Source organism: Phaenicophaeus curvirostris, chromosome 10 (assembly GCF_032191515.1).
Source record: "Phaenicophaeus curvirostris isolate KB17595 chromosome 10, BPBGC_Pcur_1.0, whole genome shotgun sequence".
Classification (NCBI taxonomy): domain Eukaryota; kingdom Metazoa; phylum Chordata; class Aves; order Cuculiformes; family Cuculidae; genus Phaenicophaeus; species Phaenicophaeus curvirostris.
Window position 1 is genome coordinate 5,858,036 of NC_091401.1, and position 27,495 is coordinate 5,885,530.

A 27,495-nucleotide genomic window follows, 5' to 3' on the forward strand; every position below is an offset into this window, starting at 1 on the left:
GACTTTGAAAGTAGGCTCAGGAGAAACCACATCTGTTGACTCAAGGACTGTGCTTAGCTAGGTCATTGAAGATGGAATGAGAAGGCTGGGAGAGAGGAGGATCTTTGTAAAATACAGGTCCTAGAACCTTGCAAATGCTGGTAAAAGCTAGTCCCTGTGTTCTTGTCTGACTTTCTTGCCAATCATCTGAAAGCTTAATAGTATGAATAAAAATTTTAAAGATTTGACTTAGTCACCATTCATTTACAGCAGGCTGGAGCTGCTGTTATGCTTTATTGATCTAGCTGAGTTACTAAATCTTTATGTTCCCAGTAAAACTATGACTTGTTCAATTAGGTGTGATTTCTGTCTTTCCTAATCCTTGTGTTTTAGCTGTGACTCAGAACTAGAGTATGGCCTCATTGGGTGTGCAAATCCAGAAAACAGAATTACACTTGTAGAAATGGTTTGGTTCAGTTGGGATTCCCTGTCCTCTAGAAGGAGAGGACCCTTATCAGATGGTCTTCATATGTAGGAAGAAAATTTGTCCCTGCTAGGTGTCTATGTTAGTTTTTTGCCTTGCTCACCGTCCTGGCCAGAAAAGCTTTGCTGTCTTTTCACTTTAATTATCAATGAAATGCACTGCAAGCAGGAGAACAATATTTGCATAGATGTAATTCTGGAAATTGAGCGTAATGTGATCAGGAAATGGGACAGGCCCTGGTTGTTATCATGGAAGAGACTTGCTGGTACCTGCACTCTGTTTGAAATGTAATGAGATCTGACTCAGGAAAGTTTCCTGGATGTTAATAGAGAAAAGTCAATGCCCTTTTGGCAAGGGATTCATGCTAACCTTTCTGCACATGAACAAAAGATTTCTTGCAAATTCATAAATCTGTTCTGAAAGAGCTACCCACAGTAAGCTGAAGATTTAGAGGGAAATAGTCTTCCTTGGAGCAGAAAGGTGTGTGTGTGTGTGTGTTCAGGACTTTCTTTTTCTGAGATAGAAGCCAAGGAACAAGGTGCTTGTGTGCGCTGCCAGTGAAATCTCAGCAGGAAGACATGATGCTACTTGCAAGGTATGCACAAGACAAGACCAGAGGCGCCGCACTGCTTGATTACTGTCAAGGGCTCAGTTAGAACTTGCCTTTGCTCTTTGGCCTGTAGCATTTATGTAGAAATTTGGGACCCTGCTGCTTGCTTCTAAAGCTTTACCTTGATGGGTTCTGCCCACATCTTAGGTGGGGAGGAAGGGGGGAGAGCTCAGAACCTATGAAGTAAACAGGAAAATTGCTCACCATAATGATGCATTTCACTGGCACTACTGCTTTGAGAGTCTGTCAGATTTAATATTTTCTTCTTTGCTGCCATTGCCTCCCATAGGTACGATTAAAACTTTTTAGAGGAATGAAGTGGAGAGGTATCTGTACTTTTCCTCAGGTGCAATAAAGAAGGGGGAGGTAAGTAGTAGAGAGATGAGGTAGCCTTTTTTCCATCAGAGCCGTTCAGTCTTTGTTGAGAGTGCAAATACAGAAGAGAGCTCATTGACTGACTTGGTTGGTAGCCCCTTATTTTATGAGACAATTTAAGTTAACAGCTGAGACCCTTGACCTCCCAGTTAGCTACCAGCCCTTCTCTGTGGGGTGCAGTGTGTGGTTCCCGACTCAAGGGACAGCCAGGGACCAGTCCTGCATTTGGTTGCAACGTGACATTGAAGTAGGCATGCGCCCAACCAAGAAAGCACCCACACAGTCATCAAAATCTCAAACTCTGTTGTAGAGGCAGTGTGTCTTGCTCCCTGCTCAGGAAAGACCTAATGTGTTTTGGTTGTAGATTTTAATAGAGGTAATAGATCCCTTATTTCACAGGGAGTGGTCTCCTATATTAGCATTTTCTAAGCTGGACCAGGCTGTGATGTCCCAGAGCTCTCACACTGGCTCTGTCTTTGGATGGAAGCTTTGGATAAGGAAAAGAGCTACGGAGGCTACTGTGGGAGAGTCCTTAGCTGTCACGTGCATAAATTCAGGACCTGAAGAAGTGTGTTTCATCATCTGAGGCGTGTTCAGCTGACCTGCTAGCTTTCCCTTTGGATGAATGTTGCTGAAAGCTGCACCCTTTGAAATAAATCTGGCATCTCTTGCTTGCATTGAGGTACACTATCTGGAGATGTCTGAAAGTTTGTGCCAGCAATGCGCTCACCCCCAGGAGGGTTGTTGCTGGGCTGTCTGGAACAAGCAGGGAAGCTGATCCTCCATGTGAGTTGCGAGAGAACAAAAGAGAACTATCTTATGGCCATGTGCACAAGGCTTAATGGGTATAGAAATCCAACTGTGTCTCCAGTAGCACTTTAGGAAGGCAAAGAAAAAATAGAAAACATCTCAATGAACTTCATAGGGCATATTTGTCCTTTTAAATAGAGTTCATTGATTCTAAACCCTAAGTCAAGAGAGTGAACAGGAAAGAAAACTTACCTGGCAAAGGTGTTAAATATGAGAGGTCAGAAGACATTAAACCTGGTTTTAGCTTTCAATCACTCGAATCTTCTGGAGAGAAAATTCTCTCCAGAATTTTGTAGTAGAATTCTGTAGCCACCTAACGGAGTGAGTGTGCAAACTGACCAGCTTGCATCTCCTGTGAGCCCATCAAGTGACCTAACTAGGAAGACTGGCCTATGTTTGACACACATACTCTTACCCTTGAAACATGCTGACCCTGTAGCATTTTGCAAGTATGTCAGCCCTTTGACGTGAGCCAGAATTTGGGTGGAAATGTGTCACCATCTAGCAAAGTGTCCTGCTTTCCAGGTTGTTGAATTGCTGGTACCTTCTGTGGCTGACTGCCTGATACCTCTAGGTCTGACTCCGCCCCTAAATTGCAGGCTTGGGATGCTGCTGACTGAAAAGACTAGGTTGCCAGAAAAACTTCATTGTGTTGTTTTGTTGTGGGTGGTTGGTTTTTCTAACATGCTCTCTTGTCCAGCTTGGCTTCCCTCTGCTGTAATAGATACTGTACTAAAGGCTCATTTACTTTCCTCTGAGATACTCGTGAAATCCCCTTATTTGCAGATGAGGGAAGTAAGAGTTTTGGAGTTAGATCTTACATCTGGCATTTCCTTGTGCCTTGCTTCCTCCCCTTCGTCTTCAGCTGGTGTAGACCTATCCAAACCTCTGACCGTGTGCCAAATTGTGGTGGACCTGAGGTCTATGTCTACTCTATAGAGTTGCAAGGCTTGGCCTGCTTGTCTGAGACACAGCTGACTCATGCTGATGAAACCAGGCTAGATTTGATGGAAGTAGGCTTGGTTTGGAGAGCTTTAGGATTTTTGTTTTGCCATTTATTTATCTTAATTGAGCATGCACAGAAACAATCAGTAGCGACAACCTCTGTGTACTGCTGTGTTTCTTCCCTCCTTATGGAGGGAGTCACCATTTGACTTCCATCATGGGACAAAACGTGACTAGGAGGTGCACTAAAAGTTGGCGTCTGATTACTCCAGACAATGTTTCCTCTGGCTGCTGGTTAGTGTTCTTGGAGTTTGGCTGGTAGGATGGAGCATGCTGGAACGTGCAGACTTGAAATAAGTGAGATCTAGGAGACTAACAGAAAACAAACAGCAGCCTTCCTCTTTGGTTGAACCTGAGACAGTTGATTACAAGAAGGTTTAATCCCCCCCACCAAGCTAGGAAAAGGTTTGAAATGGCCAACTGTTTCATTACTGCAAGCAATCCATAAGCAGAACGGGTTCTGGTGTTCAGTACTTGAGGCTGAGGCACGTGAGTCAGGAGCAGTATGTGGTGGGGTGGGTTTGCTGTTGGGAGCCTGAATATATTCTTTCTAGTTCATTTCCAGAGTCGTTTACAAGAAAGTTTAATTTCCTTTGAAATAAAAATTTAATCAGACCTTTAAGTCCAGATTTGCCATCACAAATGCCCTTATAGAGTCACACTGACTTAAACGGGAGGTGGTTAACGGTGCCAATGGTTAAGCATATGCTGAAGGATTTTTTGCTAAATCTAGACTTGGAGGCTTTTACCTGCATCATTGGTAGATACGTTCTGGTGTAATAATTAGAATTGTCTGGAGGGACTATTGCTGTCACAATGTCTAGCTGGTGTCATACTAGTCAGATTAGTGTCATGTATGTACCGTACACTCACTTGCATTACCAGTGAGCAGGTGTGTGTGTATTATATATTGGAAATGCAAATGCTTGTAAAGTCAGCGCAGCACTTCACTTACAGTGGGTTCCCCTCCTGCTAGGAGGATGAGAATCAGCTGAATGTCTTTGAGGATAGTAAGAATAGTGGAGCTGTAAAAGGAGTGAAGAAATGCAATGGAGTTTATCATGGAACTTCTGCATTCACTGTAATAACTAAAAAATATTGCTGTTGAATTTTATTGGCTCAGTAATCAATATTCCATAATTGAAGTGTATGTTTTCAAATCCACTTTTAACTAGTTTTAACTTAGATTTGGTTCACTTCTCGCTATTCTGCCAAATTTTAACACTTCATAGTCTTTGGGTGAGTTTGGGTAGGACAAGAGTAGACTTCTTACAGTGTATGTTTCTTGGCATTTTATCATCTTTGGTGGTCAAATGGGCTGCTTATATTGTTGTGTATTTGTGCATACAGATATCGTTCAAAGACCTAGATATCAGCTTGAGAGGTCGAGAGCTGAACAGGATAAAAAGTCACACACACAAAAAAAACAAACCCAAACAGAAACCTGAACATGAACCTGGAGGCTTTATTTGCAAAATTGTCCTAAAGAAAAAACTTTCAAGGAAGGAGATACCACACAGTGTTTTATTGATAGCCTGTGAATTGGACAGGTTGATGTCAGTTAATTGGCAGAGCCCATGAAGATAACATTACAGGGATGTGCTGAGCCACCAGGTGGGAGACGCTCTGATTTTATGGGAATCGTAGCAGTGTTGGGAGCCTGGTATGTTTGCAAAGGTGCTTTGGCCAGTTACACTGGGTCACAGGGAACCATACTATTGTCAGGATAATTCTCTGCAAGAAGGTATCTGAGAACGTACCTCAGATTTTGGGTAACAATATAAAATAAATGCTGCCTGTGGAAGCTACTTCGTTCAGTGAAAATTCCTATGTTGTTTTATAATGTGGAATGCTGCTGTGGTGGGCAGTTAACTGCGATCCACAGAGGAAGATGTTTCTTGCTACTGGTTCAGCTTTGACTTTCAGCACATTCAATCACGTTTCATACCTTCACCTTGCTTGCAAAATTTCCTGTGCAAAGTAGAAGTAGTGTATTAGAAATGCAAATTACTAGACATTGTTAGCACCTGAAACATATTTGGTACTGCTAAAGTTGCAGTTTAGAAACTGTCAGAGAAACTGGTTATGATATACAGTAAGAGCTGGGTATATGAGGCATGTCATTTGACTGCAGGATTCTTAATGGTGTTGGTTTTTAAAGAAATTAATTTCAGAAATATTTAAGAAATAAAATAAATGAGCAAAGGAAGGGAACTTGGCTAATGAAATCAAATAGTAAAGCCTTCCTTTACGGCCATCACTTTGTTTAAAGAAAGTGCATATAATAATTCCAGCTTGCCTCTGAAGTTTTCCATCAGGTCTTTTTTCTCTTGAAACAGAATACTTTTCAGTTAATTATTTATTGTTTGTTTTCTAGAAGTGTTTTCAAGCTAAGCATCAAAAGGCCTTTATTTAGTAATTAAATAAGTCTGTAGATATGAAACTGAAATGTAAAAGCCCTCGAAAGTAACGTTTTCAAATATACAACTGTTTCAGAGTACAAAAGCAGGATGGGAAAACATCAGTGTTATTTCTGTTATTATATTCTGTTATTTCTGTTTTGATAGGAATGGTTGGACTCGATGATCCGATGGGTCTCTTCCAACCTGGTTATTCTATGATTCTATGATCATTGTGGCTTTCGTGGCAAGGTGAGATAGGAGCATTCCTAGAGCAGATAATATATCCTGATCTGAGGTAGGTTTGGATTAAAATCTCTGGAGAGCCTCAAGAGATGTGCTGGAGGATTGTTGCAGGAATGAACGATCTCTTTGGGAGATGGGAGAATTCTCCTGAAGGTGGGAGAACCTTCCTAGAGGTGGGAGAACCGCGTATACGGTTCAAATTCAGTGTTTTAAGGGATTTTGTGGGTTCTCCTCCAGCGTGACTGGCAATGGGTATTTGCAGGGGGCGCGGAGGAGCTGGGAGCAATCTTCATAGAATAGAATAGAATAACCAGGTTGGAAGAGACCCACCGGATCATCGAGTCCAACCATTCCTATCAAACATTAAACCATGGCCCTCAGCACCTCGTCACACCAGCTCCCCTGGTGGAGCTTGAGGCCATTCCCTCTCGTCCTGTCCCCTGTCACTTGGGAGAAGAGCCCAGCTCCCTCCTCTCCACAACCTCCTTTCAGGCAGTTGTAGAGAGCAATAAGGTCTCCCCTCAGCCTCCTCTTCTCCAGGCTAAACACCCCCAGCTCTCTCAGCCGCTCCTCATAAGGCCTGTTCTGCAGCCCCTTCACCAGCTTTGTTGCTCTTCTCTGGACTCGCTCCAGAGCCTCAACATCCTTCTTGTGGTGAGGGGCCCAGAATGGTGAGTAGGGAACTCGGAGCCGGCTCGCTCTGCCCAGGCGAGTAGGTGTCTGTGCTCGGCATCTGCCGGACAGGGAGAAAACTGCTTTTTCTCTCCCTTGGCGCTGGGCTGAGGGCCCTTCCCAGGGTGGCCGGGGGGCTGAGCCCCGCGGGGGACCCGGCACGAGGCTCCGTCCTGAATCCTCGCCCTCAGGCTACGTTTCTCCACCCTCCTCCCTGCTACCCCTCCTCTTCCCCGTTTACCTAAGCAGGTCGACGCACACACATCTCTATCTCTCTTTTTTTTTTTCCACTAAGATTTCCGAGGTGCGGCTCTTGTTGGGGGTGGGGGGGGGACGCTGTTCCCCCCGGCGCTGCCCGTCCCCGCGGGTCGCATCGTGTGTCCCCCCCCCCCCCCGCTGTCCCCTCCGTGCCCACCCGCCCGATGTCAACATCTCGGAGGGGTGAGGCCGGGGAGGAATGTGCCGCTCCCAGCCCGGCGCAGGTAATTAATCCCCGCGACTGACAGGTGGCAACAGGCGGCCCTTGGCTGCGGCTCCCGGGGAAAAGCGCTCGGAGGGAGGATTTTTGAAGAGCTCATCGGCACTGGCGAGGAGGCAGGGATGGGGAGGGAGCGGAGGAGCGCGAGGGGAAGGGGGGGGAAAGGGGTTGACGTGTTTTTTCATAGAATCATAGAATAACCAGGTTGGAAGAGACTCACCGGATCATCGAGTCCAACCATTCCCATCAAACACTAAACCATGTCCCTCAGCACTTCGTCCACCCGTCCCTTAAACCCCTCCAGGGAAGGTGAATCAACCACCTCCCTGGGCAGCCTCTGCCAGTGGCCAATGACCCTTTCTGTGAAAGACTTTTTCCTAATGTTCAGCCTAAACCTCCCCTGGTGGACCTTGAGGCCATCCCCTCTCATCCTGTCCCCTGTCCCCTGGGTGAAGAGCCCAGCACCCTCCTCTCCACAACCTCCTTTCAGGTAGTTGGAGAGAGCAATGAGGTCTCCCCTCAGCCTCCTCTTCTCCAGGCTAAACACCCCCAGCTCTCTCAGCCGTTCCTCATAAGGCCTGTTCTCCAGCCCCTTCACCAGCTTTGTTGCTCTTCTCTGGACTTTCTTTTGCTACGGGACAGAGAAATCGGTTAAATGTCTGCAAAAAGCGATTGCAGGGCTGTGTCAGCATCCATTCCTGTTCCCATCGCCCCAAGCTGCTGCAGGGTGGTGGTTTCTCCTCCACACAGGGGATGTTCACAGACTCATCTCACTGGTGCACTGGGCCGGGAGGCTGGGGGTTGTCGTAATGTGTCATGGATTTGTAGGTACATCAGGGCTGATGATCAACAGACCCGCCTGTCGTGCCTGTCTGGTCTGGGTATCATAGAATCACTAGGTTGGAAAGGACCCACTGGATCATCGAGTCCAACCATTCCCATCAATCAATAAACCATGTCCCCGAGCTCCTCATCCACCCATCCCTTAAACACCTCCAGGGAAGGTGACTTAACCCCCTCCCTGGGCAGCCTGTTCCAGTGCCCAATGACACTTTACGTGAAAAATTTTTTCCTGATGTCCAGCCTGAACCTCCCCTGGCCGAGCTTGAAGCAATGTCAGCCAGCAGTAAGCTGCCTGCTTTTCTCTGGAGCCTGGTGAGACAGAAAACTTTTAAACTGGAGCTGCAACAAGTCAGCTAGTAAAGGTTAGGTTAGGTTAGTCAGGTAGGGGTTAAGGTTGTGCTGAGCTGATGAAGGTTAAATCTGGCAGGAGAAGTCTGTGTCTACAGCACTCCTGGTAAAGCTCTTCTTGGGATTCACTGCTGAGCACCCTCTGGGTACAAGTCAGTTCCTAAGAATGTGTGTGCATGTGCATGTATTTGGTGTCCCTCCCCATGCCCCCCAACAGTTTTTTTTGTGAATCAAATCAAAACCATTTAAATCCATATGCATCCATAAATATGTTTTTATTCTTAGTAACTTCCTTTTTTTCCACCGACTGCCTTCTCTTAAATGAACGAACCTTATGCTGGTGATTTTCTATTTCTTTGCAACTCGGTGTTCTCATCTACAAATTCCTTGGTGTAAGTAAATGTTGCTCTCCCACTCTTCTAACCTATTCTATTTTTCCCTTCTTGGAGTTAGTCTGATAGGAGAGAAAGCGCAGCTGGCCAATGGCTTTGAAAATATGAAATAAAATGAATCTAGTGTTTAGCTGAGTTGAACTAAAATGTTAGTACTTTAAAGAAGTTAGCAAAAGATTTGAAAGACCTGTTGATCTGAGGAGAGAGGTGCTCAGGGAGCTGTCAAGCCATAAACCAGCCTCTAGGATCACCTTCAAGTTGACATGTCAGCATTTGCAAGGCTGACTGAACCCTGCTCATTTTGAAGACTTAGGGGCTGTAATCTCTTAACTACATCAGATGGTTAAGACCAACATTGGAGGTGGATTTCCAAAGTAGTACTTGGGGGATTTTGCTACACCAGAGTTTAGCAGAGGAATTGAATGCTTAGTGAAAAGCCATTGCATGTTGTATTGCAGCCAGCACTTACTTCCAGGAGACTTCTGTCCTTTCTAGAAGAAATGCTTCATTTGAGAGGCAAAAAGTGTTTTGTTTTCCTCCTTTAAACCCTTTGTTGACACACTTTCCAGAGAAGGGGCTTGCTAAGAAATCAGACAGGTGTAGCCTGATAGTAGCTGGCGTGTGTGTATTGTGATACTGAATTACCAGCCAGGGTGCCAAGAGTGGGTAATACAGTCTGTCTGCACAGGCAGGTGGGGAGGGCAGGGTTGCAGGCACTGGAATGTTTCCTTCTTTCTTCTTAAAACGTATTATTAAGCAAAAAGCTAAATTCACTCTTGTTCTTTGCAATCTCTGAAAGTCTGCTTATTTGGGCATGACGTGCAGCACTCAAATCCTCAAGAAAAGTCTGAGGCAAATCTCTTTCCTTCTGAAACAGATAACATGTCGCCAGGCATTGCTCTTTTGTTTTAAATAGCTTTCTGGTCCCTCTGTCTGGTAGAAATGGTGTTCACACTCATAAGGCTGTTGGTGCAGCTTTTATTCCTGCTGCTAGATCGTGCCTACTGTCATCTTGCTAAAGGACAGGTTTATCGATTGTGTCAAGCTCATTTTTTCGGTATTTTTGCTCTTAGCGGCTGAGAGAGCTGGGGGTGTTTAGCCTGGAGAATAGGAGGCTGAGGGGAGACCTCATTGCTCTCTCCAACTACCTGAAAGGAGGTTGTGGAGAGGAGGGTGCTGGGCTCTTCTCCCCAGTGACAGGGGACAGGATGAGAGGGGATGGCCTTAAGCTCCACCAGGGGAGGTTTAGGCTGAATATTAGGAAAAAATATTTCATGGAAAGGGTCATTGGGCAGTGGCAGAGGCTGCCCAGGGAGGGGGTTGAGTCACCTTCCCTGGAGGGGTTTAAGGGATGGGTGGACGAGGTGCTGAGGGGCATGGTTTAGTGATTGATGGGAATGGTTGGACTCGATGATCTGGTGGGTCTCTTCCAACCAGGTTATTCTATGATTAATTAAATTAATTTTCCCATGCTAGACAAGGGTGTTGATTAATAGTGATGCTCTGGATTTCTGGGAATTGTTGGTCCTGTGGTCTTACCCCTCATACAGTGAGCATCTGATAGTTACAGCAAAATGGTGAGCAGGGGAACTTCTGTGATGTGGGACGGTTTGGGGACTGCTGGGGAGAGTCACCTCTGCTGAGAGGAGTTATCCTTACTTGCAGGCATTCTCTGAATACACAGACAGCTCCTGCCTTGTGGGGTTTTTTTCCTGATGTGTATTTGCTTTGAAATCTATATACAATATCCTGTCTTGCTCCATGGATATAGCGATTATCACCGATCCAGTGCAAAGTCATCCTGACCTACTTGTTTGCGTTAATTCATGCCAATAGATGGCTGGGCATCAGGTTATCCATGTTTGCAGCAAAGTTGGCAGGGTGGGAAACACGAGCCCCTTACTGTCTGACAGCAGGTACCCCATGGACAGATTTACACCAGTGTTAAATGGCGGGCTGCTCAGTGATTGCGCACTAGCAGGCGGCTATGCCGGAGGTAGTTGGGAATTCATGGCAATATGCCATGGCCCTGACCCCTGTGAAGAGCCCATGAGGCTTGGACTCTTGCAATTGGGTAACATCAAGGTGGTGCAGCCCTCCTACCTCTGCTGCGTGCTGCTGCTAGCCTCCCGGTGCCCTGACCATGTCCTCAAGCAGAGGTGGGCTCACGGTTGCTCTCCTCTGATGTGTCAAGTTCAAGGTGTTGTCAGAGCCTGGAGCACATCATAGAATAATGTGTTTTGAGGACACATATACATACATTTCTTCATTAGACAGGCTTGTTCATCATAACCCTTAGCCCTTGGCTGTATACTTTCTGTGAATTTAAGCTGCAGGTCTGATGCCTTCCTTGATGGTTGTAGCCAAAGTCTGACAACTGAGATACCAAAGGGTAAATGAAGAGCAGGTACCTTCCTTTGCTGGCAAAGGGGCCACACTTCTTGACCCGGAGCCTCCATGTTCATGCTGGTGTTGGGCACCTCTCCTATCCTTCTGAAAGCCATGCTATTTTTTTTTTCCTCTCCTTGTAACCCTACCTTTCTGTCTTTAAAGTTATTATGCATAAAATTGCAGTCAAGACCAACACTCTTGATCTGTGACTGAGGGGCGTGTATCTCCTTCCATTTTACCAGTTCTCTGAATGCCTACAGGCACTGGACACGTTGGCTCCTGGTGTGTGCTGTACCCTCCCTGCACCATTGCACTTCCACGTTTATGCTTTCATTTCAGCCCACCGCTTTTGGGTGCCCAACTTCTTTACACTTCAATGATGTTAAGGCATCCAAGAGATTAGTTGGCTTTTGAGATTTTTTTTTTTTTTGAGGCTTTCTGCCCTTGAAACTTTCATAACGCTATTAGCAAACTGAAGTGTTGAGCAAAAAAATGCTTTCTAAATTTTCCTCCTCTTTCAGATAGAAATGATTCTTTCCTGCCACTTCAGATGAAAAGACAAGTTAGTGAGCTCACCCTTACCTTCAGTGAGGGATTGCTTTTTAATTAAAAAACAATAAGAAATTTCAGGTTAAAAAGATGTATGATACAAATCACCATCTAGATCTGTTTCGCAACTTTTTTTTTTGTAATTGTTTGGCATGTTCCCCATTTCCGCAGGCTGGGTAAATCCTTTGTGGGCTTAATCTCTAGCCTGCAGGCGCATAAAATACATTGCACAATTTGGCCTTTGCATTTTAAAGTGGTTTGTTTTTTTCTCCTTCGTTTCAATACCTGCAGCATCTTCTCTACCATATAGTGGGGTACCTTTGAGTAAGGAGGGAAGGTACTGGCTGGCTTATTTTTAATCCCCCTCTCCTCCCTGGTGGTTCTCTTCCAACTTTATTTTTTCCTATGTTAGCAATGTGTATGCTTTGAAATGCAAATAATTCCTGAATATGCCTAGCTAATCCTTCTGTTGCCACGTCACCTGCCACCCACCTATGCATGTGCCAGCTCTTCCTATCCTGGCAGGGTGGATGGCCAAGTTGTGCTCTCAACCTGTATGAACCTGCCAGTGCTCTGTTTGAACAGTTGGGACCGGTGCTGTATCAGCCACAGATCCGAGAGACCTTTTTTGAGAAAACAATCACCTTGGGGCTTTCACTTTTCTTTCTCTGAAAGAGCCGAAGAGGTGGAAGTGGGGAAATGCCAGCAATTCCTGTGGGTTATGCGGTTAGAGTTACCGGGGGAGCTCTGTACACGCGAATGTCTGAGCACCAGCAGAAAACTAAATGCCTCTGGGATGGGGTACTGACAAAAACTGCTGTGTTTTAGAAGACCTTGTGCAGCAGAGGAGATTGGAGAGTCTCCTTTATAGAGATATCCAGAAAAATGGGTTCAGGTTAGACATTACTGAACCATTTAAGAGTTTCCTTGTAATTATTCATGCTAAACACACAACCTTATTTCAGTGAAAGTTTTTGAATGGAAACCAATTACTTCAGTCCATCTATCAGTGTTCTGCTGAATAAAGGTTTCCAGAAATGAACACACTTCACTGCTCTATTACTGCTTTAGTGGGGAATGTTTTAAAAGAGGGGATCTAATATATTCTATACTAGCATGGTAAATAAAATCATCTTGTTCTACTCCAGGTGTTCATTGCCCACCTCAGGAGGGTCACAGTCTCCCTTTTGGAGCTACCTCCTGTGTTGTGGTCTGGATCCCAACACAGACCTGGTCTTTGGGCTGCTCAACTCTTGAGCTTTGATATTTACTGAAATTATTACTTTTATTATTATTTTATCCTTTACTTCATGGACATAATGAGTTTAGAAGTGGTGAGGTTGCTGTAATGATGACCAGCAGAGGTATGAGGTGCTTTTAAAAGATGACTGAAACATCAAATTTCCACAACTCTCTAAAAAGTCAGGGTCTTGTTTTCAAATAATGCTCAGTTCCAAGGTTCACAGTTTTACGAACACCCCTCTGCAAAAGTAGGACAGCTTCTTACGAAACAGGATGAAACACTTCACACGTGATTTCCAGTGTTTCAGGGATTATAGGGTCTTGTGAGAAGAATACCATCCATTTTCTTAGGTGGCTACTGTGTGTCCTTTGGAAAAGGAGGTGTGGGCCCAAGAGAAATAAAGACTATTTTATGTAAAAGTAGTGGTCCCCATCTGAAGATTTTTGCCTTTGGGAAAACTAAGATGTAGATTTCTCTTCTGCTATTCTGCAACAGATAAAGGTCTGGGGTTTTTTTGCAGTTTATCTGGAGGTATGGCTGTTGTGTGAACAAATGCTATCCATGTGCAATAGCTGGTGCATTCAGCTACCTGTGCAAATCCATCTCAATTCTTCTGTCAAACTTCCACCTCAGGCTGGAACATCCTGACACTCTCTTGCTCTTTTCTTCCGTTCAGTATTCCACCGAACTGAAAAAGCTGTACTGCCAGATTGCCAAGACGTGTCCCATCCAGATCAAAGTGATGACCCCGCCGCCTCAGGGAGCTGTCATCAGGGCCATGCCAGTCTACAAGAAGGCCGAACATGTCACTGAAGTGGTCAAACGCTGCCCAAACCACGAGCTGAGCCGGGAGTTCAACGAGGGTAAGGAGGGCAGTGCTTTCCTGGCAGTCCCTCTCTATAGCTGCTTTACTGATAAGTAGCCAGTGCAGGGATTTGGCAGCTGCTTCACAGCAAACCTGCTGGAAGCAGACCTCCCTGCAGCATCTTGGGCAGCTTTGTATTTCCCGTGCTTAGCAGGAAGCTTCATACTATACTTTAGCTGTCCCTGCAAGCATGTCCTTGGGAGGAAAGTACTGAAATAAACTTCACGCCTGCCCAGGCTGGATGTGGACGTAGGTCCACATGGCAGGCAGTGCCCTTCTGGCAGCCTTTCCCCACTCCGCTTTTGCTCTCGCAATGAGAAGCAGCTGTTCTTGTGTTCAGGAATGAGCTTCCACGTTGCTGGGACAGGGATCTAGTAACAGGATGCAATATCATCTCCAGTCCTTAATCCACACCTCAAAGACGGAGGGGCTGTTTATCTCTAGCAAGATAACACTAAGTGCCAGCACCAACTGTAGGCAACCTTCCTGTACAATAAATGCTATCTGTTCAGTATTAATGTTTTAATCTTCAACTTGCTTTTCCCCCATGTTAGTGAAGTAGCAGTTGTTTTAAAACATCCTGGGGTTTTCTGCAAACTCATGGGCTGGGCTTTGTTTTGTCTTAGTTCTTTAAGTTCAGGTGATCATCTGTTTTATTCTACAGGCATTACTTATCTCTTACTGTAAAAAAAACCAGTTGGTGACAGTTAGCAGGATGTCATAGGAGCCTGGGTCCCGTTGCTTGTTACAGTGCGGCCAGCTAGACAAGCCCAAAAACAAGCAAGGACTTGGGAAAACAAAATCAGAGTGGATTGGGACAGTTCTTTGACATATTTTTCATGTTAGAAAGTGCTTTTCTGGCAGAATTGGATTTTTTTGAGAGTTGATACCTGGTTCAATGATTGAGTTTTAAGAGAGGAAAAAACCCCAAAACTATAAATTCTTGTTCTGAAATAATTATTTTGGTAGAAATGAGCTCTATTTTGAGTAACGAATTAACAGTTCAAACACAAAACCTATTCTTTGGAGGAAACCTTTCCTCAGAACATAGTTGTATAGTGTAGAAATACTGAAGCAAATTTGTAGGAAGGAAAACTCTTTTTAAATATTATTGGAAAGGGGCCTAGAAACAAAGATGATCGTATTCTCTTCTGCTGCTTCTGTGAGCAAGTATGATTTTTCAAGCTGACCGTTAATTAAATACATATTTCTTCTGCTGCTTGAATCTCCTTTATCTCATTAGGATAAAGATAGGGAGAGAAAGAAGAGGGCTAGCAGTTCATGTGGGGGAAGAAGGAAAGACTTGGAGGAATTTGCTTTGTGTATGCATTAAGGGGAAAATTGAAAGGTTTTCAGCTAGTGTGGAAACCCACATGAAGTTATTTACTCCAAGATATCTGCTCACATCTGGCTGTGAGCTGCCATTCAGTTGATGTTTGGGTTTGCTTTTTCTGGGGTCTTGGGAAGCCAATGTTCAGGTGTCCAGCTTGAAATTCTGCGTTGTCTTTGAAGACTGGCAGGGGGAACCTTGAGAAGGGATGTTTAAAGGGCTGGGAGGTGTGTATGTGCTCTGATAGACCTGTGGGTCCAGGTGCAGGGGTTTTCCTTGGTGGAAGATCTTGCCGCCCTGAGCGTGAGCTTGCTTCACTGAACAGTGTGTCTTGTCTTTTGCCTTCTTGCCCTTGCAGGGCAGATTGCACCTCCCAGCCACCTCATCAGGGTGGAAGGGAACAGCCATGCCCAGTATGTAGAAGACCCTATCACCGGAAGGCAGAGCGTGCTGGTCCCCTATGAGCCGCCCCAGGTATGTTGGGAGCTCAGGGTGGTGGTATCCTGGCATAGAAAGATGTGGCGGTTGTAACCCTAGTCAAAGGAATGTTTGTTTTCCCCATCCTCATCAAAATGTCTTCCTTCTTCCTCTTTGTCAGAAATGAGTTTTTAAATACCCTCTTCATCCCTTGAATCATAGAATGGTTTAGGTTGGAAGAGACCTTAAAGATCATCCAGTTCCAACCCCTTGCCATGGGTAGGGACACCTCCCACTAGATCAGGTTGCCCAAGGCCCATCCAACCTGGCCTTGAACACCTCCAGGGATGGGGCAGCCACAACTTCCATGGGCAACCTGTTCCAGGGCCTCACCACTCTCATGGTGAAGAAATTCCTCCTTATGTCTAGTCTAAATCTGCCCATCTCCAGTTTATAGCCATTGCCCCTGATCCTATCACTACAAGCCTTTGTAAACAGTCCCTCTGCAGCTTTCTTGTAGAACAGGAGTTCTGTAATTCTTTAAAGTAAACCTTCATGCTAGTCTGATTGCAGCACAGCTGTAGGAGTATGAGAGGAGAGCCTGGAAAAAGCAGAGCTTACCATTCACCACCTCTTCTGCTCATCCCCTTTGTCTCATCCAGGTTGGTACAGAATTCACAACAGTCTTGTACAACTTCATGTGTAACAGTAGCTGCGTGGGAGGGATGAACCGTCGCCCAATTCTCATCATTGTGACACTGGAAACCAGAGAGTAAGTTGTGCATCAGGAGTGCAGCCCTCTGCTTGAGAGGTGACCTTCTGTCTCCCCTTCTTCTCAGGGCAATATTGCATATCCTTAGGGTCAGGGGGTATTTTTCAAATCTTTGAAGGTGGGAGTTGCCCAAAACCTGGGACTTCCTGACCGGGAAATGGTAGATTTGGGGCTGTCTGTGCATAGTCTGGTGTGATGCTGCTGGTCCACATCTGAACTACCAGCTGACATTTCTTTTCACCTGTCTTCCCAGTGGGCAAGTCTTGGGCCGCCGATGTTTCGAAGCCCGCATTTGTGCTTGCCCAGGCAGAGATCGCAAAGCAGATGAGGACAGCATCCGCAAGCAGCAAGTCTCCGACAGCACAAAGAATGGTGATGGTACGAAGCGCCGTAAGTAGCTGGCAGAGCTGGGTAGATTGCAGACTGTGCTGTCATCAGGTGCATATGTGACCCCAGCACTTCAGCCACAGAGATGGAGCGGTGCTGTGCATGGACTTAGAGGCAGGAGGATATTAGATGTCTCTTCTCCTAGGGTGAATCAGCCTGAAAAACGATCTGGTGTTAACAACAGTTGACAATCTGGGTTTGTGGGCTTCCTTGCAGTGCTGCCTGTGTTAGATTGTCCCTGCCAGCAGTGCCTGGAGAAGGGTGGGTTTTTTGCCACCCTCAAGGTATGTGGTTGGGACTCTAACTAATTTTTGAACCCTTACTGTTTATTAGGAACTGTGCTGTCATTCTCTGCTCCTTCTCACCAATTTCTCTTGCTGTATCGTGTCTTCCAGCCACAGAGAATCTAGATTAAGATTGCACATAAACCCTGCTGTGCAATGGAGGTGCTCTGGCAAATGGCCTCTCTCTATGCTCTAGGGAGTGCAACGTACTCATCAGACATGCAAAACATAGGAACTCAGCCTTGGTTTCCTACATAAGCACATTGATGGCACTAGGCTGAACAGCAAGGCAGCAGGTTTTAACAGGAGGCACACTAGAGGGGCCTTCATTTTTACAGTGAATTCTGCTTGCTCCCTGTCTGTTGTCGCACCTCCATGGATCACTGACCTCCCAACAGCTCAAGAGCACTACAATATCAAAGCTCACGGTCTTTCCTGAAAAGAGCCAGTGCTTGTTCTAGGTACAGCTTGCTGGGGTTTTGCCATGTAGCCAGCACTCTTAGCTGATGTGTGTTCTCCAAGTAGTATAGCCACACAGCATCTGCAAGGCACAGATCTTTTCAGAGCACTGCATATTTGAGCTAGCCATGCGCTTTGTCTCTCTTCTGTAGCTTTTTTTTCCCCCCTTTTCATTCTTTTGTTTTAATGGGATGATTTTGGGATTCTCTTCTAGCTTTTCGACAAGGAACTCACGGCATACAGATGACATCTATCAAAAAAAGACGTTCCCCAGATGATGAGCTCTTATACTTGCCGGTGAGCTATCTCTCTCTTTAAATCTACCCTCAGTGCCGTTAAACAAGTCAGCTGCTCACCTAGACCTCAGAGAGAACTGAGGATGGGGATGGGATTTGAAACATTTTTTTTAATACTCAGAGCTATCTTTTCTTACGGACATATTCCAAACAGAAAATATGAAAATATAACATTAGCTGCTGACTGAAAGTGGCTTGTGCAAAATGCATGATAATGTCCCAAGGGATCTGCCTGCCCTGGAGGAAACATTGTTTTAGAAACCTAACTGGGTTTCCTCCTCTGTCATTTGCAGGTCTATGGCACTCGAGATTTCTTTAGTGATAATGGGAGTTGTCTTGCTGACAGAGATGGGTGCTTCTGTGACTTATCATAGAATTGAGACAGAGTCCAACCACACCTGTCCACTACTAAAGCATATCTCCGAGTACCTCATCTACCCATCTCTTAAATACCTCTAGGCATGGTGACTCGATCACTTCCCTGCTCAGCCTGTAATTTATTATATGGGTTAATGTATATATTACAATGGTAATATATAATATATAAGTATTTTCTTATATATTATTATTGTAATGTAATGATAGAATGTGAAATGCTGTACTAAGAGTAGGAGCAGAAAGGGCGAGAGCTATCTGTAATTTGCTGTTTAGCTGCTTCCCCATGAGGCACATTTAGTTTGATAGATCTCAAACCATGTTGTGCTTCAAGGAGAAGGAAGACCCAAGCCCAACACACAAATTCAAGTACTTTTTTTCCTCAAGGTGTGTAAAATTCAGTACCAGAACTGCTTACATCTGAGGCAAGTAAAGGCATTTTTCTGTCTAACTGATTGGATCAGAATATTGCTTTTGGTTGACATAGGTTTACAACGAGCCAGTTGACAACCCCAAGATGTTTGCTAGCCTGCAGTGTCAGATGATTGCTTTTCAGCATCTGCTGTATCTCTAGCACAAGGCATAGTGGTTTTATTCTGTATGCATAGTGTATAAACAGAGTATTTGCATTCTTCCAGTTGTTTATTTGACTTCATTCAAAACTTGCTAACATGGCTGTCACTAAGGACCACAAACGCAGTCTTTTAAGACTTTTTTTTTCCCACCCCTTTTCTTTTCCCATGATCCAGGTGAGGGGACGAGAGACGTATGAAATGCTACTAAAGATCAAAGAATCTCTAGAACTAATGCAGTACCTTCCGCAGCACACAATTGAGACCTACCGGCAACAGCAGCAGCAGCAGCACCAGCACTTGCTCCAGAAGCAGTAAGTATGAGTGTGCTTGCAGTGACCTGTACAATGAGGACAGTGGAGAAGGAAAAGAGAGGAGAGAGACACAGAAGGTGTATTTTAAGTTGTTCACAGGGACATAGTGCTCAACTGAGGGTCAAGCACTTGTAGAGTACTGCATTGGCAAATTCTGTTCCAACAGCATAGCTACTTGTAAACCACTTGGTCAGAGACAGTAGTAATTGATGCCAGGAGTTTGAGCAAAGCCAAGTTTCTGGACAAGGACTTGAGAGATTGCATTTGAGATTCAGCTTTCCATGACCTCCCCAATGAGACAAAGCAGTCCTCCTTCCACAAGTGTGCATCCTGACTACTTGCAAGGTCCGTCTGTAGTCCCACACAATTCACCTTTGGTCTCGGAGGGAGAATGAGGACAGGCTCAGTGCCTTGTTTCTGACTTCCAGCCAGAGCCTAAGGCGCAGCAAAACAGAGCTGTGGAGCAGCATGCAGGCAAACTTGCTGAGCCTGTGTGCCCAAGCTAGGGAGCGCATGGTGGTTGTCCTTTTCTGTCATTTGCTCAATAGGAATGGCAGCAAATGTGGAGCTATTTCCACACCTTCTCCTAGGTGTCCCTCTGAGCATCCTGCCAAGAGCACATAAAGCTGGGACTGTGAGCACTGGCACGGCTGAGTACTTGGACCGTACAGCTGAGCACCTCTGAGCACCTCTGGTGCTGTTTGAAGGCTGGTGCCTCAGTAAGATATAAATACTGTAGGTTTCTTGGATATAAAATGAGAAGCTGAAAGTTGGGAGCAAGGATAGAAGATGTGATAATCACTTTGTGACTAGTGGGTGCTTCAAAGAAAGACTACGTGTGCACTTTTAAAGCATTTTTTTAAAACTGTGTTGTGTCAAGGACAAGCGTCTACACATTGTGAGTGAGAAACTTTCCATTGGGAGCAGACATAGCCTCTATCTGAACCTGGCTGGAAAGGCTGTGCCAGCTTTGCTTTAGGTGGTGCAAGCGGCAAGAGGATGGGAAGTAGAAGGGCCAAATAAGTGTCGGGTTTCCATTTTCTCATCTGCTCCCAAAGCTTTGCAGTTATGGAGACTGGGTCAGAGATTGACTTCCCAGACAGACTGTAAGCGGTGTCATTTGTGGGCATTGCTTCACCTGCTGTATCAGGTGACAGAAAATAGCTGTCTGGGCTGTAGGTAGCCACCAGCAGTAGTGCTTAGGATCTTGAGCGTTCCTGCTGTTAAGCTCGCGCGTCAAGGGACTGTGGGTATAAGGCATTCCTCTGCAGAGGTTAGGATGAGGCCAAGGCACCACATAAGTCCCACTTGAGCCTGTAGGGATATATTTCGGTGCCTTGGCCTTGTCTCAGGACTTCTGCAATACCACGGCTTTGTGCCAGATTTCTGCATGTGTTCACATTTCAACCTGTGTGTTTTTAGTGTCAGCTGGAGTCTTGTGGAGGTGTGAAAAAAGCCTTGTGCCAAAATGACTGGATCATCCAGGGGCTCTGGGCTCTTTTTGAGGGGCTCTTAATATTCTCATTATCAGTAGTATTATTATTACTTAGTTTTATCAGTCATCTGTACTGTTTTTATAGTATATAGCTTGTATTTACTAGCTCCTAGGCATTGCAGCCTTTGTGCACTCAGCTGCATGTCTTCAAAGCTCCACCTGAACTACCACCATTTCAGTTGAGAAGTGGTTTTGTAAGCAGAAATGGACAGCAGCAGATGACGGCTTTCACTTGGTGCTGACAGTTGCTTTGCTATAATTACCATTTTCATTCTTTCTGTATCAATAGGATGGGTTCCTGGCAACTGAGGTTGGTATTTGTGTTACCTTTAAGACCAGCATGTATAAGTCCAGCCACTTCACTTAATGAAACTTCTTTCGGCATGTCTCCTGGCACTTTTCCAGTTGTATACTAATTTTTCTCAGCTGCTGAGTGTGCTTAGATACTGAGGAGAAATATTAAGAGCTTTTAAGGATGCCAGGAGTGGAGAAAAATAACTTTCAGTGTTTGTCCATAGCTGCTGCAGTTGTCTCTGTCGACAGCCTGTCATCAAGCACTAGTCCTCTGTGCTGAAATGCATGTTCAAGCAATAGCTTCTTAGGTGCAGTTGGGTTCTTGTGCTTTTTCCTCAATAATCTAGGGTATGGCTATTTCTGATGTAATGTGCTTGGAGCAAAGCGGTGTTTAAGCTGAAAAGAATCATAGATGCAATTTCACCCCACCCCCCTTCTCCCCCTAAAAATTGTATAGGAGTTTCGGGTGTCGATGTGAGAATGGGAAGAGAATGCACTTTGTAGGAACTGGTTTGGGTAAAAGCAACCTTGCAAGTGGTCAGGTTGCTGGGAGATGTCCTGCCACTGCTTCCTTGTCAGGCTGGCCAAACTCAGCAGCACGGTGACTCCTTTACAAGTCTGCTCTGGCTTTACAAGAAAATACCTTTTACTTTATAAGTAGGGACGCACTTTTAAAACTTGATCTCAGTTCACTTCCATTCAAAGTGTATGTTAAAACTAGAAGCTGGGAAAGTGCATATGCAGTGACAAAGTTCGAATGCGTAGGAAGCTGTAGGTCCTAGCAGGGTTTGGTGGGACGAGAATGTTTGAGAGTAGCCTTTGGCTCTTTCCTCTCAAAATGGAGCTGCATCCACAAGTAAACTACAGTCAAGACTTGATGGAAGAATTGCTCGATTTTTCAGTTTACTTCTCTGAGCAATATTTACCATAGAAAAGCTATCTATGTGTGTGGGAAGAAGTTTCTCTTTTATTCCTAGTACATGGAAAGCTTCATCTTTCCTGAAAAGAAGGAAAAAGGATGAGATTATCATGGTGAAAAGTGGTTTAAAACTACAAATCTGTCATTTTGTAGAACAACTATGAGATTGTTCTCGTTCACATACAGATCAGCATTGCATTTGACAGGTCAGCAGATGCAACTTTCTTACTGTTCTGGAATAAAAATACAAATCTGATGGCAATCGGAAAGCTTTGTGTCGCACAAGGTGACCAAAATACTGTAATGCTCCATGTTTTGCCAGACCACAATCTTTCTCTGTCTCATCTCCTCTCTGTTTCCTCCTATGTGCATGGTTTTCTCTTATTTACTGTTATGCCAAATACCTTCATGATCATAGGTGGGAAGGGGTTTTTTCTCTGCAGTTTCTATTCTTCCTTTTTCACTGCCAAATCCTGGGGCCCATATTTGAACAGCAGTGCACACATTTATTTGGAAGATTTTCTTTTCATGGTCTGTCGCCATTTGTTTAAAACATGGATTTGCCAGAAAATCCCTGCTGCCAGAGATACCAGAGGAGGCTCGTGCTTTGTTGGGGAGGGAAGATTTTTCAGTACTCTGTGAAATAAATTTACAGTCAGTATTCTCAGGGCATATCTGCACAGTCATTAAAGGCTTTCACTTGAAAACACTTTTTCATATACAGCTAATTCTCCTATGGTAGGTTTCAACCTGCTGAACACTGTTTTCAGAACAGCCTGTTTCTATTGGCCATAGCATAGAATCATAGAACATCTCGAGTTGGAAGGGACCCATAAGGATCATCAAGCCCAATTCACATGATAGAAGGGTTTTCATAAACTCTTCCAAAGGCTACCAAAATGAGGGTTCTTCTGTCCAAGTGGGATCTTATATCCCAGCAATTGTTTCTCTCCTATCAGCAGGGCTGTAGCTACTAGCCCACTGGCTGTCTTTCAGTTTAGCAAGAAGTACAGTTAATTATCCAAATGTGAAGGAATTAACCTTGCAAGTGAGATATGGCAGAGCTAAGCTATCCAGTGTTTGAAGTGATCCAGCTGAGATGGGAGCCGCCAGGATGCCAGTGCTTGCTGTTGGGGCAGGGGGCTGCTGGGGAAGGTATTCCTGACACAACCCCCTAGTTATTCTCATTTTTGGTGTGGGAGCTAATAATGGATTTATGCATGGTTTGGTTTTGTAGTGCTGTGCTTGCATGCATTGTGAACTCCAGGCACTTGGATAGTGTTCTCACTAGTGAATTGCCAAGATGAAAGTAAGCAAAGTGTGGGATCAGTTACACGAAGGTGTACTGTGTTTGCGCCCTTGGAGCCAGCAAAGCAGTGCCTTCTATGTCAGCTAGCAGGCCCAGGAAGCCCTCTGCTTTAGTGCAGAGGGTCTCCTGGCTTTGAAAAGAGGAGTAGTTGGGATTTAACTAATGTGGCCCTTTCACAGTAGGCAGTGTTCTCTCTCCCTAGCAAGAGCTTCTGGCTTTTAAGTTTGAAGCGGGTTCAATGGAAGTTGCTCCTCTCCTTTTCCCCTTTGGCTGGGTGATTTTTAACTCTTGTACTTGTCACTGGGAACGGTATTGGAGCACCACTTCCACCAACGAGACTGGGACACGAAAATTGGATTTCCCTATCAACTAGCTGTTTTCTCTTCCTTGCCAAGCTCTGCCTTGTACCTGGGGTTTTCCAGCTTTCTAAATCTAACTGCTATATACACGTAGGTGCTAACACATCTGCTGTTCCCCAGCTTCAAAGACCATACTGTGATCATGAAGGTGGCGAGCGACTGTTTCTCTCTTGGTATTTGGTGAAGGGTCCTGTACATTCATCTTTTTCTTTTCTCTGGTTCCTTCTCTACAGTCTTCTTTCGGCCTGCTTCAGAAGCGAACTCACGGACTCAAGGAGAGACCTTCCCAAACAGACTGATGCCATCCTAAAACATTCCAACCCCCCAAACCCATCAGTATATCCATAATCTAAGCTGGCGGGGTCACTTTGCCCAGCTGGCGGGACTAGGAACAGATGGGCAAAGACACAGCCTGATAGCAACAGACTAAATAGTGAGACAATCTTCTGAAGGGACTCAAAATTTTCAAAAACAGACACTTCTACAGACCTCTTAGCTGTATCCCAAAGCACTGGGAGGTCAGGAACCACAATGTTGTCTGTCTTGGTGTAACATTTTCTTCCTGTTTTTGTAACCTGTTGATGCTCTTTCCTGTTACTTCTGTTTTTGTGAAACTTAGCAGGGTTTCTCTGAGCAGGTCTCAATTTTAAAATGCTCCTTGTCTTGTTTAAATTAAAAATGCGTTTATGGGCTGGGGGGTGGAATATGGCTGGGTGTGTTTAAACAGGGTTTGTTTAAACGATCTGCGATAATCAATTTGGCCTGTTTTAATGCTGATCATGCAGTAATAGTGCAAGTAGCTGAAGTGGTTTTTGCTGCTGGACAGAGAGAATTATATGAAATGACACTGGTAGGAAATCAGTTCTATTTTGTTCTGTAGAAATGCCTGCTAATTTGGCATCCTGAATTGTTACCCCTTATTTCTAACTTTAAAGGGTCTGATCAAAAACGCATCAAAATTGTAGGGAAGACTGATTGACTTTGACTTTGCACCAGCACTGTTGGCAAGGATCCAGCTTTGCTGAACTTAGGAAGGTCCTTCCGGGCTCTGGAGCTTAATCCAAGTGGTGTGCTGAGCCGCATAAGTAGGATGTGAGGCTGAAGTCCTTCTGTGGAATGACATCCACGTGTGCCAAGCATCCCCATCCCTTTGCAGCTGAGGTTGTAAAAAGGTAGAGTATTCAAAACTGCCTACTGCCCTTCTTGTGAAGAGGGGTCTGAGTTTGCCTCTTTCCTTGCAGATGTTCAGCAATTGGATGCTGCTTTAGAGTATTCATCAACCCTACTACATTTTACCCCACCACTACAAACCTCATGGTTCAAAGCAAAGTAGTGTCAGCATATGTTGCAGTTGACTGAGCCAAGTGGCTTCTGGCAATGCCCACCTTGACCTGCAACCAGTGACTTTTGCTTATTGTGTCCATGAAGTACATCCTAGTTTAGCAATTCCTGCACAGATTGTTTCTCAACAATGACTTGTAAATCCTCGCACTGCTTGTATCAAACTCTACCTCTGAAAGGCATTTGTATGGGCTTAACAAGGAGTATCTGAATAATTTGGAAACTTCATCTCTAAGTGTCAAATCCAGAGCAGCACCAAGGAGGAATGATGAACAGGCAAGTAGTGTGCTGTGAAATTAATGTGGCACTGCTGTAGGTACCAGCAGTGAGGCAGGAGCTAGTTCAGAGTGGGCATGATGCCTGCTGTTGCTCTCCCCACCAAGAGAAGATCAAACATCCTTACAAAAAAAACAGCCTGTAATGCTAGTAGAGAAGTGTCCTTCAATGCACACCCCTGGGGAGTGGCATTTCTCCTGAGGAATCCTCTGATGTTCACAGCTGCAGGAAACAGAAATGTGAAGAAGTTACTGAAGGTACACCAGGAGCGGTGTTCCCTGTGGCCTGGTGTTTGCCCAGAACCAGGAGAGGTCAGATAGAAAAGTTCAGTTGTAAATGCCAGTGATCAGTAGCCCCTAAGAGACACATGGAGCTGAATCAATGGTGATGAGGACCTGTGCATCTGCAGCACACACTGTACTGGATTTACCTGGGGCAGGTGTGTACCCAGCTCTGACACACTTGTGGTTAGGTTACAGCCTGAAGAGAAGGTGCCTCCCAAATGCAGAGCAGGCCTCCTGGCCACCCACCAAGGAGAAAAGCCTGATGCAGAGGGGGAAGACTCTTATCTCTGAACATCGCATCATCTGCTTCCAGACAGCAGAGCTGTGATCTAAGCAGGTGATGACTCAAACTAATGTTTCCTTTGAGAGCCATATCCCATTTCTGGATATCTACTTTGCCCTAGTTGCCCTAGTAAGACTTGTTCTACCCTAGCAATGTGGCGGAGGGCTGAGGGAGAAGAGCCCCCAGAACTGTGATTAACCAAGTAAAACTGGCAGTGACTGTTTCATACAGTTGCAGCTCTACCATCATTCATTGTGTAAAGCTAACCAAATCAAGTGCCCCTTTACTTTTCCTGGAAACTTCAGAAAGTATTTTGAGATCACAAAGCAAATAATTATTGCTCTGTGACTTTTTATTTGGGAGAAGAAAGGCAATGTTATTTCTTTCCCTGTGAGAGGTGGGAATCTGCACTGCAAACACAGCCCAGATTCAGGCTTTATGCTTGGCACTATCAGTCTAGTGAAGGCTTGTTCCTGGATCTTGGTCTTGTCTGCTTGTGGATGGCAACATGGAAATACTGCGATAGGGACACACTATTTTTTTATCTAGAGCTCTGCTAGGCTATATAGGCTCTATTCACCAGCAAGTTTGAGAAGACAGTCTACTAAAAGATACAAGGCATCCATAACCTGCATCAGGAGATTCTAGCTCATGTTCCAGTTCATTATCTGATCTGACCTCTATGAAACTTCTTGTACCATGATAGGCAATACAGCATCTGGGACTTCCACCAAACAAGAATGTAAATGATTTGGATCCCCCTGTCCTCAGGAAAGGCTTTTCAATTTGTTCTCCCTTCCTATAAGAGGATGATGATTGTTGAAACTGGTCTTAATGGTGACTTGATTTGCAATCCAGCTATGAGGTGTTTTTCTTAGAAGGTGCTCTTTCTTTTTTTAATCAAATAACCTGGAGCTGGAAGCAATTTGAGTAGCTTTGTAGTCCATCCTCTGCAGATAAAAGAAAAATTCTTCCCAACTGTCTTTTTATTGCTTCTTTGTCTTCTTTGGGGCTTCAGAAAAGTAGATCTTTTCCTTTCACACAGTCACAGAATGGAATTCCTTTCAAGGAATAACCAAGTGGAATAATTGGGCCTTATCAGTCTCTGTCAACTACATGATGCATATCCACTCCCTGTGTTATAGCTCCATTCCCTGGAAAGCAGATTGCATCCACTGCCTGCCTTGGGAAATTCCCGTATCTGGAATCTAAAGGGAGTCATTATGGTCATACTTGTCCCTGTGCTGGGACTATCAGGGCTCCTCCTTTCCATGCTCCTAATTAGTTACAAAACATACGAACCACTTGTGTGGGTGAAGAAAAGATGCACTATTGCTTGCTTTAGAATAACTGCTGTCTGAGATGTGGACAGTAAGGGCATCACTCTGCTTTTTAGTGTGCCACTTCATGGGCCTTCAGAGTGAATGGGTGCAGCTCAGCATTATCTGTGTCACTTGTGTGCTATTACTAGACTACATCAATGACATCCTAGCGTTATGCAGCCTTGTGGGCAACCTTACTTGAAAAAACTTTGCCAATAGGCACATTGACCATGTGTGAACTTGGGATGTAATTTTTGCTGTGCTCGCTTTGGTTATTGGAAGGACAGGCAGCCCCAAAACTGGAAAGCTTTGATTCCACTTGGGTGACTCGCTCTAGGTCTTCAGGGATAGCAAACTGTAGGCATAGGGGCTCATGTGAAACCTCTCCTGTGAAACTCTGAGCCTGAGCTGCCCTATTCTTGCACTCAGTGAACCTTTGATGTCATTTGCATTAAGGCTGCTTACACGACGCTGTGGTCACCTAATGTGAATGAGGACTCGGGGACTTGTCTACTGAACCAGGTAATTGGTCTATCCAAGCAGTTTCCTACCTCTGGTGAAGGGCTGATATCAAGTGATCTGGGAGAGCACAGAATTATAGAAGGTAACCTGTGAACTGAATGATGCTTCATTTATGGGAGAAGGAAGTTCCTTCCTGGCCTTTTGAGATGATCAGTATCTGCCTTGAAGCATGAGACGTGATTGCCTTCATATAAGC

At 44.9% G+C, this 27,495-nt stretch overlaps 1 protein-coding gene across 5 annotated transcripts in view; it reads left to right on the forward strand.

Moving 5' to 3' along the window:
- TP63 (tumor protein p63) overlaps positions 1-27,495 on the forward strand; it is a 154,532-nt gene that overhangs the window by 117,807 nt on the left and 9,230 nt on the right. For 4 of the 5 annotated variants that reach the window (XM_069865342.1, XM_069865338.1, XM_069865340.1 and 1 more), the window contains 6 exons: positions 13,501-13,687; positions 15,378-15,493; positions 16,099-16,208; positions 16,462-16,598; positions 17,553-17,635; positions 18,759-18,895. In XM_069865342.1, the coding sequence (XP_069721443.1) occupies positions 13,501-13,687; positions 15,378-15,493; positions 16,099-16,208; positions 16,462-16,598; positions 17,553-17,635; positions 18,759-18,895 (770 nt within the window). The remainder of the gene's footprint in view (positions 1-13,500; positions 13,688-15,377; positions 15,494-16,098; positions 16,209-16,461; positions 16,599-17,552; positions 17,636-18,758; positions 18,896-27,495) is intronic. The other variant, XM_069865339.1, reaches the window with a different exon arrangement.